We start from the raw sequence: 13,077 nt of genomic DNA, 5'->3' as shown, positions 1-13,077 counted from the left end.
CAAATCGTCTAATCGGAAACGGCTGATCCAGGCCGATTGCTATCGATCGCCGGGAATTAAAAGGAGAGAAAAGACCTGCTCGCTCTGACCGATTGGAATAATTAACGGGGACCTCGGCCACGCGCGCAAAAGCCGGATCTTTTTCTTTTCACTTAGAGAACGGCCGCGAAATTGCACCGAAAGCCACTCGCCGATCGATCGCGATCCAGATTTACCAGGGATGATTAAAGCGACGGTCGATTATTCTGCTTTCGCGGGGCTCGTTCGAAGGACCAAAAAGAAAATGGGTCGACTCGAGTCCTTCGCTTCAAATGATCGCTTTAATGGCTATCGGCGACTCGTGTCTATCGAGAATCGAGACGAAGTCGAGAAAAGTCTGTCGTGGACACGGGTCTGGAAGGCGGAAATGGTTTTGAAATCGATGGGATATGCGAGTCACGCGATATGTGGATTGTTATTTGGCACTTTCGGGACGACGTGCGACTGTCGGTATCTTTTGATAGGATCAACGTTGTATGGGATGATTGGAAAAGTTCGCGACCAATTGTCAGAGACCTTAAACCTTCTTCGAAGAAACAAGACGTTATTTCTATAAAGAAGAAATCCAGCAGCTTGCAATACATTGGTCGTAGATTGGAAACTAATTGCTGAAAATGGACAGGTGGACAGTGTATCATTTTTATTTATTTATTTGAAAAATCTGGAAGAGACTTGTATACAGAGTGTCCCAAAAATGTACTTTGTAGGAGGTCATTTGAAGTAATTCTCTCCTTTACGAAAATGTGCTCCGCAGTTTTATTAAGGAGTTTTTAATAAAAAATAAAAAACACGGACCAATCAAAGCGCGGCTACAGCGGGCGTTGGTATTGGCCGAACCGGAATTCGCTGTAACCCCGCTCTGATTGGTCCGTGCTTTCCGTTAATAACTCATTAATAAAGCCGCGATGAACATTTTCGCAAAGGAAAGAGTTACTTGAAATGACCTCGGAATCACCCCGTTCAGGGAAGTACATAATTTTTGGGACACCCTGCATACCCTGTATGTTTGATTAACACATTATTTCCGCATGTTGTAGCAAACGAGTTGCATATATTAACTCTGAAAATGCTAAATGTAAGAAGGACTCTTAATACATTCAGGATGAGAGACGCCAATTCTCGTCTTCTATTTTTCAAGCGACACGGGAGATTCGCTTCTTCCACGTTTCGTGTGTGATCATTTAGATTGTTAGTATCCTCCTATATGAGTGAACGTTTTCAAACACAATTGCACCAAGAAACATTACTGGCATTCATAAATTTACTTCTCGATTTGCAATAACTTGCGTGAACGTGCCTGCGACACTGTAGCGTTTACATGTGTGAATCAACTGTGTGTTCAAATCTAAACACTGAACGAATGACAGATCGAATGGTAGATATTTGGTGACAAAGTCGCGTGTTTCTTACAATCAGTTCCAAACCGTGGTGGTTCGAACGGGCCGTGGACGCGCGATGTAGTCTCAGTCGGAATTATTCAGATTATTCTCGGTAAAAAAAAGAGCTTTGACGAACCAGCCAAGGTAACTTGCCTCCCCCCCTCCCTCCCTCCTCTGTGACCACCCTGGCTCTTAATTCCCAAAGAAATTAGAGGCGAAAGGAGATTGCGGTCGCCGGCGAAACCGCAAGCGCTGCTCGAAAGCTTCAATTACCCGGGCAAACAACAACGGTTCCCCGTGCGACTGCGTTAAATACCAACTTCGTGCTCGTTTAAACTTCGAAACTCGATCATTTCACGGAACACTTTGCACGGATAACGAGATTCGCTCGACGGCCCGCCCTTGTCGCGGGCCCTGGCTCTCGTGCTCATTGAATTTTCGTCGCCGCGGGTCGCTCGACCGTCAGCCGTCGCGTCGCGTCGTCGCGACGACGCGCCCTAACAAGGAATACTATTCAATTGATAACAAAATCGCATAACTTGTACATGTAGGTCCAAAGTATAAAGAGTGGCCCAATTATTATGTCCACCTTGAATATTTCTATTACCTGTAATAATACGAGAAAATGATATATACCAAACTTGCATGGTGCAAACATCGTTTATGCGAATGAAAGTGTTACGTAGATTTCAAAGTCACCATGATTCTTTTAAATAGAATGACCTACCTTTTATAATCGATAGAATATTCAATACTGCTCAAGAATGTATTGACCTTCATATGTCCTGAACCTAATAGTTAACGAGATATTATCGATATAGAATAGTATGACATCATATAATAGAAATTAATTGAAAATACACTTTTTCTTTTAACAATCTTAACAAATCAGAACGAATGTTGCAATACTTTTGAGTTCTTCTTATGCCTTCACAGCTTCTTGTATTACCGATTTGCGATACTTGAGAGATGTGAATTTTTGTATTTGCAATTCTGGCCCACTGAGCGTCTAACAGAATGTGCTGTCGCGAGGTCAGTTCGAACACATTGGAAACGCTATGAAAATGCATTGCGAACGCCTTAAAACAAGTGGGACGATCGATATGTATCGCGTGCGATCGAAAATCGCAAACAGCGTAACCGCGCGTCCGTGTCGCCCGTCGAACTGAAATGAAAAATAATAAAACGCCGGTCCCGCACGCGCTAACGCAATCGTATAATCGGCCGCAATCATTTTGATGACTGCGAATCGTCGACGATAACTGACGGAATAGAGATGATTGTCGTGTAGGCAGCGCTCCTAAGTAGACCGGCGCGGATATATCGCCGGGTATATCTGTGTCAATCAATTTGCCTCGAAATCGGTTTGTACACGACAAACGACAGTTGCCTCGCTGCTTCGGAGAAACTGTTCCTCGTTTGGCTGTCATCGTTTCGTTGTGTATCGTCAATCAAAGCGATAACGTGCTCTTGCCGGTTTCTAAATCCGTGTAGGATAGCGTGTTGCTCTAGTGGCGTTCTTTGTTGAGCTGATTGAAGGGATATTCGAGATTAGACGGAGAATTTTGCAGACTTATGTGATTTGGCTCAAGAGAAATGTCGGCATGTTACTGGTTCATTTATGCGGTCTAAATTAAATATTTGTACGCACTTAATCGATTTTAAGTATTAGAAAAAATGATGTTTCTGCATGTTTTCTGAGCTCTGATCCACTCTTTTGTCAAAATTGAACACGTTCTTAAAAGATTGGGATAGTTTTCACATTTTGCAACATGAGCACACGAATAAATCATGAAATTTTGTTGCACAACCAAGAGGAACATATCAAAATACCCTAGAAATTTTGTACATTTACCAGAATTCGTAGTAACTGATAATAATTGATAGATTTTCTGTTTCGTCATTTTTGCTGATGCATTATCTATTTAATTTAATTTATACCTTAGCTCCAAATTCCCTCCGATCCCTTAATATGTCTTACTCTCCTTCGTCCTTTTCCCTAATACATTATCTAATTTAATTTATATCTTAGCTCCAAATTTAATTTGGACCTAACGAGCGGTACACCAATACACACTACTTTTCCTTACCATAAAAACCAAGAAGTTTACTACGTTCGCAATTATAAATTGTGCTCTGCAAATGAAAAAATGTATCCAATTGTTTTCTTCGTTTTCAAGGATGTGTAAATTACAAAAATTCATTTACAACGTGACAGTCGACTAAAGTCAGAAGTACATACGTAACTTCCTGCAGTGTGTTTATAATGTTCCACTTTGCGAAGAGCAAACGGGTACAGAAAAATGTCGATTGTTAACTCCTCAGTCTTTGAAGCCACTCAACATTGTTTCGCAAATCACGCTGCTGCTAGAATTGAATACAATACGCAGGTCTAATCAATTATCCTATTACCTAGTTCACGAACGACCAATTAGCGCCGCGAGGTTCTCAAGAGAACGAATTTTTAGATTCATTGAGAGGCATCGTTGTGGGAGCGTCTTCGTCGAGAACGAGAGAAAGCCTTCAACTCGGTGAAACGGACCAAACGTCTCGCCGGGGCGAGGGATTGATGAAACAGGAACAGATTTCGTGCAGAATTATTTTGCAAGAATCGTCGCCCACGCGGAGAACAGTTCATTAGAGATCAGCCTACTTTTGCAATGGAATTAGCAGAGCGATCGTATTATTGGAAAAACAGGCAGGAACAAGGGCAGAGTCAATCTAATTAACCGCAAATTTTCCGTGGCAAGGCTAAAGATCTGGCCGAGAACGATGCGACGGCGACGTCGCGATCGGGCGGAACCGCGAGCGGAATTTCGCAACCTCCTCCCACAAATCGTCCCTTAACTAATGTGGGAAAGCGTCAAGGCTAATTGGCTGCGTTTACAACCGTAAATCGCTCGTCTATCTTGACGCGCGCGCGCGGTTCCCAATGCTGTTTCCGATACTCTGCGGGCGATCGTATCTTCGCGGAACGGACATGCGAAACCAACAGGTACCTCCGACTGAATTTCCACGAATGACCGTGTAATCGCCGAGTGACTTTGTTTTCCTTCTATTAATCAAAGCGCGATTGCCGCGTTTATCTGTTTAATTAGCCGCGAGCTAGGTACGCTATCGTTCCGAAAATTTCGCAATCCTTGTCTCATCGATTTATCGCGGCTCCTGGATTTTTGCGTAACACGGGCTCGTTAAACATTTATCTCATGAGAGCATTACTAAACGCAGTCGGATGAGCAACACACTGAACCATCATATTCGGTCTAGAAATAGTCGGTGAACCACACACTTGCTTCTGTTTATGTTTCTCTAAAATTTTGTTACTCAACGGTTCACCGGAAGCCCAGAAGTAGGCATTTAAATGACTCTTTGAGAAGTTTCAAAAAAGCTTCCCAGAAGAAGAAACATTACCTCATACGCTCTTCAGAAACAGTTGCCTAAAGGGGCTTAGGATATTTCATCCATTTTTGCTTCACACTTCAATCTTTTCAAGGATGAATTCTTCAATGCGAAAACAAAATTATGTAACGTTTTACTTGATTAATATATTCTCAATGCTTCCATACGACCTACTTTTTGTTTTTATTGCGACCTACTTTTCGTTTCTGTTGCGAAATTCTGTAATGAATAATTCCCTCACAGATTTCAATTTTTGTGTTATTTAGAGTAATTTTAATTGAAAAAACAGTGAACGTAGATAATAGAGGTTAACGCCAACAAAATATGTATGTGTCATTTATAGTGTTACATTTTGAAGAAATGTTAAACATCGTCTGAATCTATTTAAATATATTTTTTTAAATTTCATTTCGGAGAGTATGCATACGTCAAAGCTAACACTTGACGAAATCTGTCAAAATTAAATTTCAGTGCATTAAAACCTGTAAGAATCGCATTCTGGTTATCGAAATAAGAAAAATTAAAATTGTTGAGCTGTTAGATGTGTCTAAAAGAACGGAAGTTTACGAAACATGCGAGCATGTACGTCAAATGTGGCCATCGAAATGATAGTTAAAAAAAAAAAACACTTGTGAAGTTTTCAGAATGTACCCAGAGAAACGAAGAGTCCATTTATCGAGCCGCGATCTTGATGAATGAAGACGTTCGAATACGCGGATGCTTCTCGCATATCCCCGCGATCGGAATTCAGTCGAGTAGCCAGCGTTATTACGGCGATTATCCGTCGTTAATCTCCTTTCCGGCCTGCCGAGCCCCGAGCTCGGTTCGTTCCACACCGTCGACTGGTCATACATGGCCACGAAACACGCGTCAATAACGTGCCGATGATTCGCCACGGCAATTCAATTGTTGACCGTGTCGATGAATGGGCCGGTACGCAGGCATAATCACGCCGCCGCGCCGGTACACGAGGCCGACCATGCTGCCGTTTGCGTCGTTTACGGGGCAGCGACTTGAGCAGGACCTGGACTCTAAATGCTCGATAATATTGCTCAAAGTTTGATGTTGCACTGCAATGTTCATCGTCTAGATTCTAGATGTGTAATAACATTGCTCAAAATTTTATATAGCAATTTATTGTTTAGACTCTAGGTGCTCGAAAATATTGCTCAGAATTTACTGCACTGCATTATTCATCGTCTACACTCTAGATGTTCAATAACATTGCTCAGAATTTCATGCTGCATTATTCATGGTTTAGACTCTAGAATCTAGACTAGATTCTAGAGCAGAATGATGAGCAACCGGCGGCCCGCCAAGTATACTGTAGCATACTGTTTGCGACCCGCGGGCGTTCGGGACAAAAATCATAACTTCTAGACTATTCAATTTTCGCTATAAGTACCTCAAGACGTTTTGAAAGAGAATACAAAGATACAACGATTTCATAACAAAAATTGTAGTCACCTTTATATTTTGTTGCATAAAAACTTTTATGCAAATTTTGATTAATATAATTTATTGTTAGCCGCATACTGAGTAACTTTTGTTGGAAATATTTTTACAATATCTTATCTAATAATATAAAATAATAGATCAAATACAAAAGAAAGGTTGTATTGATTATAAATCTTTGTAAGAAATAACAAACACAACCCACAAACTGAAATTAATATTTGATTAGTATGTTTAAGTATTTAATATTGCGTTCGTTGCGACCCGCGCATATGTATTAGGTTTCCACCTTTGGCCCACTGCAGTCCGCGGGTTGCTCATCACTGTTCTAGACGATCAATAATATTGCTCAAAGTTTGATGTTGCACTGCATTCTTCATCGTCTATACTCCGTCCAACGAGACGAATGAGTAAAAATAAACAAATATCACTTGAGTGCGACGGAGTTGAAGTTACATTTCTAAGACAGTTAAAAAAGGACGAAGGACGCACACTAGTGCTAATAAACACTTTATGTCTCAAATTTTTTCGGTGACGTGTCCAGTACGTTTGCTCTTAGCAGAGATTGAAATAAACTGATTGACTTATCTTTCGTTTTCAAAAAATTGTGTTTGAGCTTATATGTTTTAATGAAAAACACATGTTCCTATGCAATTTTTATGGAATAAAATTTCAACCTTGGTAACTACTTTAAAACGTATTTTCGTGAAATAAATATTTTAGAATCTGTATAATAAAAGATTCATGAAAAGTATATATATTTGAACTTTTATTAAAGGAGCTTCCATAAAAAGGATTATGAATTATCTATATAAGTAATGTAAATAGTAACATATTCAGAATATTGATTTCACAGGAGTAATTATTTAATATTTTCGTAATACTATTCATCAAATGGTGTTGAATATTTATCACAATGATTGAAAACTTTCATAACATTATGAAACAAAGCACTTCTTCATGTTACAGAAAAATTTTATATTTTATAATTCTATATTTTATATCTTTATCACTGAACATTTTGTAGTAAACAATTACTGCGCAATTGGATGTTTGATTAGCGCGTTGTAATTGCAAAATAATATTGGTTGCCTAGATTGCAGTTATTGAAAGTATCTCAAGAAAACATAAATGCTAGATTCGTTTGCACAATATTGCTACACTTCTGAAAGGGTCTTAAGAACAGTGTAATCTCAATAGTAATCACACTCGGTAATCATTTTTCCTATCCTAGTTGGAGTTCATTCTATTTTCTCTGTAACTTTCGGGCTGGCACTTATCTCGCTAAACAAACTTCCTACATATTTCGCTTGTACTCGATGTTTCTTGTATTATCTCTTGAACTAACCCAGATCCGAGTAAACTGTATGAACAAAACAGTTGGCAATTCGTGGAACTCTGTTTCTTCGAATGGTCGTTCGTGACAAGGTCCTGAACTTGTGACCACTTACAAGAGGAAAACCTCAATCGTCTAATTGCCACGTTAACCTCCGATTCACAACCCTTAAGACGTGCAACAAAGTCAAAGTCATTTAATCGATGAAACCAAAACGGAAAAGATAAAATTTTAGTACAATATTTTAGTCACCCATATGTGTTCGACATTGATGACCTTCAATGCATTCACTTATGATACAACAAATTTTTAGAATTAATATTGCAGTTCAATTTTCAAGAAACGGCTATTCAAGAATAATAATAATATTGAACCGGAAAAAATTGCGGTTACGATTTCAACATCTTAGAATACTTTCTGATAAAAAAAATTAACAAACCAAGTGACATAACTTTGAAAATAAAAGTTTTCAGATAAACCAATATCTCTGCAAAACTAGTACTACCAAGCACAAAATCTGGCTGACACACCTACGTTGTTTTATAAAATATATATTTAATATATTTAATATATAACAATATGTGCTTGAACGAAGCAATTGATTTAACGATTTCTAATGGAAGTATCGTCGTAATTTAAATAATTACAGAATAAAACATGAGAAACCGATCATTTGACCAGTCGTGGTACGGTTAGTGTTAATATCTCTTTCGAAGTTAAAGCTGTGGGTCACGCAGACGATGAGAATCGAGGGTTAAAAGAAAATGTGAAACACTCTGCTGGAAATTTCGAACGACCGAAGCCGCAGCGAAGTATCGCGGCCGGCAATAGGTCGAGCAAAGTGAATTACCGCGGGTTCTCGCGGTTGCGAGTTCACGTTCATCGGGTTAACGAAGAATATTTCGTTAAAGAGTTAAACGTCGACGGGTAATTAACTCGGCCTCGTCCCGTGCTATCCGCGGTGGCCCGTCCTTTTTTCTTACGCTGGTGATCACGATCGTAATGGAAACGTGACACGGTGGCCGACATGAGATCATGCACCTTGTCACGGCCCGCTCAATTAGCCGGGGAAGATCCCCGGCGCGCAATCAGCTTTCATTCACGCCGGCTGGGAAACGGTTCGTGGAACAGTAGAGTGAGATCATCGTGTCCCGCGGGACTCGGCCGAATCGTCGGGTGTTTGCGATGAGTCGATCGCTTTCGCAGTAAATCATCGGCACGGACGACATCGGGCAGAGAAATTCCCGAAAAACTTGGCCCGGCGATAGGGCTAATCCACCGCAAGGGGGAAGGAAAGAATCTTATCTGCCCCGAGATTTTCCACGAGCGGAGACCGTCTCCGTTGGTTTCGCTTTTCCGCGAATCGCGTCGCGTTTATCGTTTCCTCCCCCGCCTCCGAGCCGGTTCCACGACGTTCGGACACGTCCCGTCTCGTCCGCGCGGCGAGACAGCATGAAAAACAGCTCTCGTTCGACGACCCAAGTGCAATTAAGCGATTGCGCGCCGGCTGCGCGCGGCCGTTTGACCGTCATCGCAGACAATGAATTCGTGTCATGCCAGAAGATGACGGCAGATTAGACGCGAGCCGAATTAAGGGGATGACCGAATGCCTCCCCTCCTCCTCCCGGCTTTTCCTCGCTCCGCGCGCGAATTAATATTAACGAAGACGTTACGGTGCCACGCCAACGTCCTCTCTCCCCTGGCCCCGCCATCTTCCGCGGTGGTGGTACAATCGTTTTCACGCGATTCGAAACCACGGCCGTTTCGCGAACCGCCCGACACACGGTCATGCTCGTATGGTTGCGACCGAGACCGTCCTTCGGCGCATAGTTTCCTGAGAAACGCGTATTCAATGATTTCCTGAACCCTCTGCTTCTTTCTGGCGATTTGAAATGGTTTGATTGTTTGAATAGAAACCTCAAATGAGGGTCCATGCTACATTTCGGGCGAATTTGAGTTGGAAAGCTAGGTCTCATCGGAGACAATTGTCAAAAAGAGGCACATTATTTCACTCGTCATTGATAAGATTGAGTGGGAAATTATGTAGCAACATTTAATTAAAAAATTGGGTGAAGCAAGTCAAGCGTTTGAAAAAAAGTGTGGCTTTACTTTATATGATACAGCGCTTCACGATTTCAATTTAAATATGTAACAGTCATCTTGAATAAAGCGAAATTCCCTTACGCGAGCGAAATTTCACTCACTAAGGATTATGTTTCCCCGCAACCCCTTAGGCTAGAAAGTTGGAGTTTTGTTGGGAAATTACTTTTAGGTCTTAGGGGCTCGCTGAAACAGCTTCCCGAAAAATTTACCCTTTAAGAGGATAAACAGGGTTGTTGAACAACCGTCTTGAATCGAATTAACCCTTATGTAGGCAACCGGGTAACCGGGTACCTACTGACCACATTTCTTTCAACAATTTCTTAATATCCTTCTAAAAATATTATAAAACTGCTCTGAGTTTCTTCTTTATTCATTGTTGTATCGATTTCGACTACCAAAACAAAAACTTGTGCAACGTAGGTTAACTAAAAACGACGAACTTTAAAAATATTTTCATTAAAAGAAGAAAAGGAGACCGAGCCCCTAAATGCAGTGCCGATTGGGTAAGGATTCCAGGAAATTCGAGTAATTATTATGATCTTTTTTACTGCTAAATTGATTAGAATTACTTAGTTCCTAATATTTTCATCAAATATGTAGAAAGAAAATTTATATTTATCACTATATTTATTGTATTAAGTAATATATCATATATTATTGTTATGACTTACATAATGTTTTACTAGCCAATTCAAATCATTAGGTATTTATATCGTGTCCGATAAGAAAATCAACATTGATCTCAAAGAAATAGGTAAATAAACAAAATTGATAGGTAAAGTTTCGAACGAATCTAGCCTACTGTGAAATCGTCAAAAACATTCGTCTTGCGAGAGTTAACGGAGTATAAAACAAGATTTAATTTGAGATAACAGACACATCGATTTCGAAGTCCCTGTTACAGTGAGAGGCCGCTTGGCAGCGTCACGCGATACGGGGTAGTTTCAGTGACGCAATTTTGCGTGGTGCAGCGAGGCTCCCGCAGGAAACCCGAGCGTCCGCCGTCATTGTCCTAATTTAAAACATTAAATAAACGACTGCAGCTGGCGATAGATCGGACTCTTTCCCCACAACGTGTAAACAACGGCACGCGCGGGCCAGTGTTTACACAGTTTCGCGCGCGCCCTTCCCGCGACGCGGCAACTTTAAAAACGCGGCCCTTCTCCGCGACACGCCGTGTATTTTTGTGAGCACCAAATTTAAAACGGGGCCGAATGCGACTGGCCAACGCTCTGTCCGAAGGAAATTCCTGACCGCAACGGATAAAAATAACAATTTTTTCGGCGGAATCGCGCGGCTTTCTATCGCGGTTTAAAATAGACGCGCCTCCTTGCCGCGTGATAGCAAGTATTTGATACTTATGCGTGGAACGTTTTAAACTGAAATATGTATCTCTGTAACCTAAAAGTTGTATTGCTTCTCCTATGGCACCCTTTTTGAAACAGTACTGTATACCGGTACTCATTTGCCAAATCAATTAACTCCACACATGGGAGAGTATACTTTCATTCGTAAATGTTCTTTCAACCATTTTGACCATTCTGATAACTTTACAATTGATAATGTTTAGAATCATTTACTGCTTCATTCAACAATTTTTTAAAATATATTTTCGAAGGTACACAGACACGTTAAGCCTTCTATTGTTCCTCATGTAGCGGCTGCTCATTTAATTAATTCGCCAAAATCTGAATAATGGAAGAACGAGTTCTTTTACCGTGGGTCAAAACTGAACTCCGCCGTTCCAGGGTTAAGCATAATTATTAAGGACATTTATTCTAAACGTAAAATGTTACTATGTTTTTTAATCGCACTAAAATCGAATAGGTTTCACTTACGAAAAGGTTACTCCAAGATGATTCATAAGACGAATTATTGTACAAACCAGTGAATTATTCCATCATGATTAAGCAACAATTGTATTAACAAAGCATCAATAATTCTCTGATTGGTTCGGATAATCGAGGCTTTACTGTAGAGTACAATTGAAATACAGAACAATTGAGGAACCCTTTATCTTTAAACTATAAACCACAGTAATGGACTTTCAAAACGATCCGACGATATTTTCAGAAGGACACAGAAAATTTGTCAGAGGAATTATAGTGAACGAGCACGCAAGGTTTAAAGAATTGGCTTTCAATATTTCTTTACGAACAGCGAAGAGGTTATTACTAAACTCCGGATTTTTCTGCAAAAATTTACATTTTTCACTAATAATTTTAATGCAGCGAAGCTAATATATTAATACTCTTAACGTCTTCTAATCTTTTCACTGTTTTAAATAGCACATACTCCTATTTGTCATACATGCATAAAATCCGGAGTCTAATCATTACAATGCAAACATATCTTGCCTAAACCTTTACCTTTAAACTATAAACGAAAGTAATGAACATTCAGACAGGTTCTATGATATTTTCAGAACACAGAAAATGATCAGAGGAATTATAGTAAATGGGTACGCAAGGGTTAAAGCGTTGGCTACCAATACATATTCCCTCGCGACATGGAGATTGATCGATGGTACTCACGAATATGAAGTTGTAGGTTTTGTCGTAAAATGCGATGGGGGTCTTCAGGGTGGTCTCGGCGGAGAGGAGCATCCCGTGGGTGTCCGTTTGCAGGATCGAGGAGCCGGATGTCGCGTATGGGTACAAATCATTCTTGGTGATGGCCGCGGCGAAGGGCGCGAGCAGAGCCACGACGGCCACCAGCCGCAAGACGGCGAAACGCGCGCGACGAGTCATTCTCTCGGACTGCCTTCACGCTACTGTCGATCGTCACGAGTCACGAGCACGACGAGACGAGACGAGACGAGATGAGACGAGACGGGACGGGACGGGACGAGACCAGTCTTCTCTTGCCGCCCCCTAATCGCCTCTGCCCGCTCTTCTTTCGAACGCGTGAAACGAACGAACTCCGTCTCCCTGCTCTCTCCCGTGCCGCCGATAATTTCGTGCCAAGACCCCCACCCACCTCGGGTCGCCGCTTGCTTCCTCGCGAGGGCACACGCGAGCACTCGCGAGCTTCACGAGAGCACTCGCGCGCTTTCGTAGACCGTCCCACCAGCTAACATTTATTTTTCCTTCCGGTACCCCGTGTGCTTAGCCCCTACGGTCCGGTTTCTGTCAATCGTGTTTGTTGATGTTTGAACGAGACGGTTACGAAGGGTTCCCCTTTCGACACGAAAGGGCACGAATCACTCGCGTTCATCGCGAGAATGCAGTCTGTTTAGAAACGTTTCCGCACACCCGTTAAAATAGAATAGCTTTTATTTAGTTTTTCTTTTTTGTTTATTAGAAGTTTATTATAACATTACATATTGCAAACTTATTGGGCTGTTGCATGTGTCCGATTTTAGAA

General features: G+C 41.2%; 1 protein-coding gene across 4 annotated transcripts in view; it reads right to left on the bottom strand.

Annotated features, from left to right (window-relative positions):
• Nucleotides 1-12,611, bottom strand: part of Ndg (Nidogen) — a 52,070-nt gene extending 39,459 nt beyond the window's left edge. The window contains exon 1 of one of the 4 annotated variants that reach the window (XM_076793970.1): nt 12,246-12,611. In XM_076793970.1, the coding sequence (XP_076650085.1) occupies nt 12,246-12,461 (216 nt within the window). In that variant the 5' untranslated portion in view covers nt 12,462-12,611. The remainder of the gene's footprint in view (nt 1-12,245) is intronic. The other 3 variants (XM_076793972.1, XM_076793969.1, XM_076793971.1) reach the window with 3 other exon arrangements.
• Nucleotides 12,612-13,077: the final 466 nt, after the last annotated feature.

Source organism: Halictus rubicundus, chromosome 9 (genome assembly GCF_050948215.1).
Source record: "Halictus rubicundus isolate RS-2024b chromosome 9, iyHalRubi1_principal, whole genome shotgun sequence".
NCBI classification, from domain to species: domain Eukaryota; kingdom Metazoa; phylum Arthropoda; class Insecta; order Hymenoptera; family Halictidae; genus Halictus; species Halictus rubicundus.
This window is presented reverse-complemented; position numbering and strand designations above follow the sequence as displayed.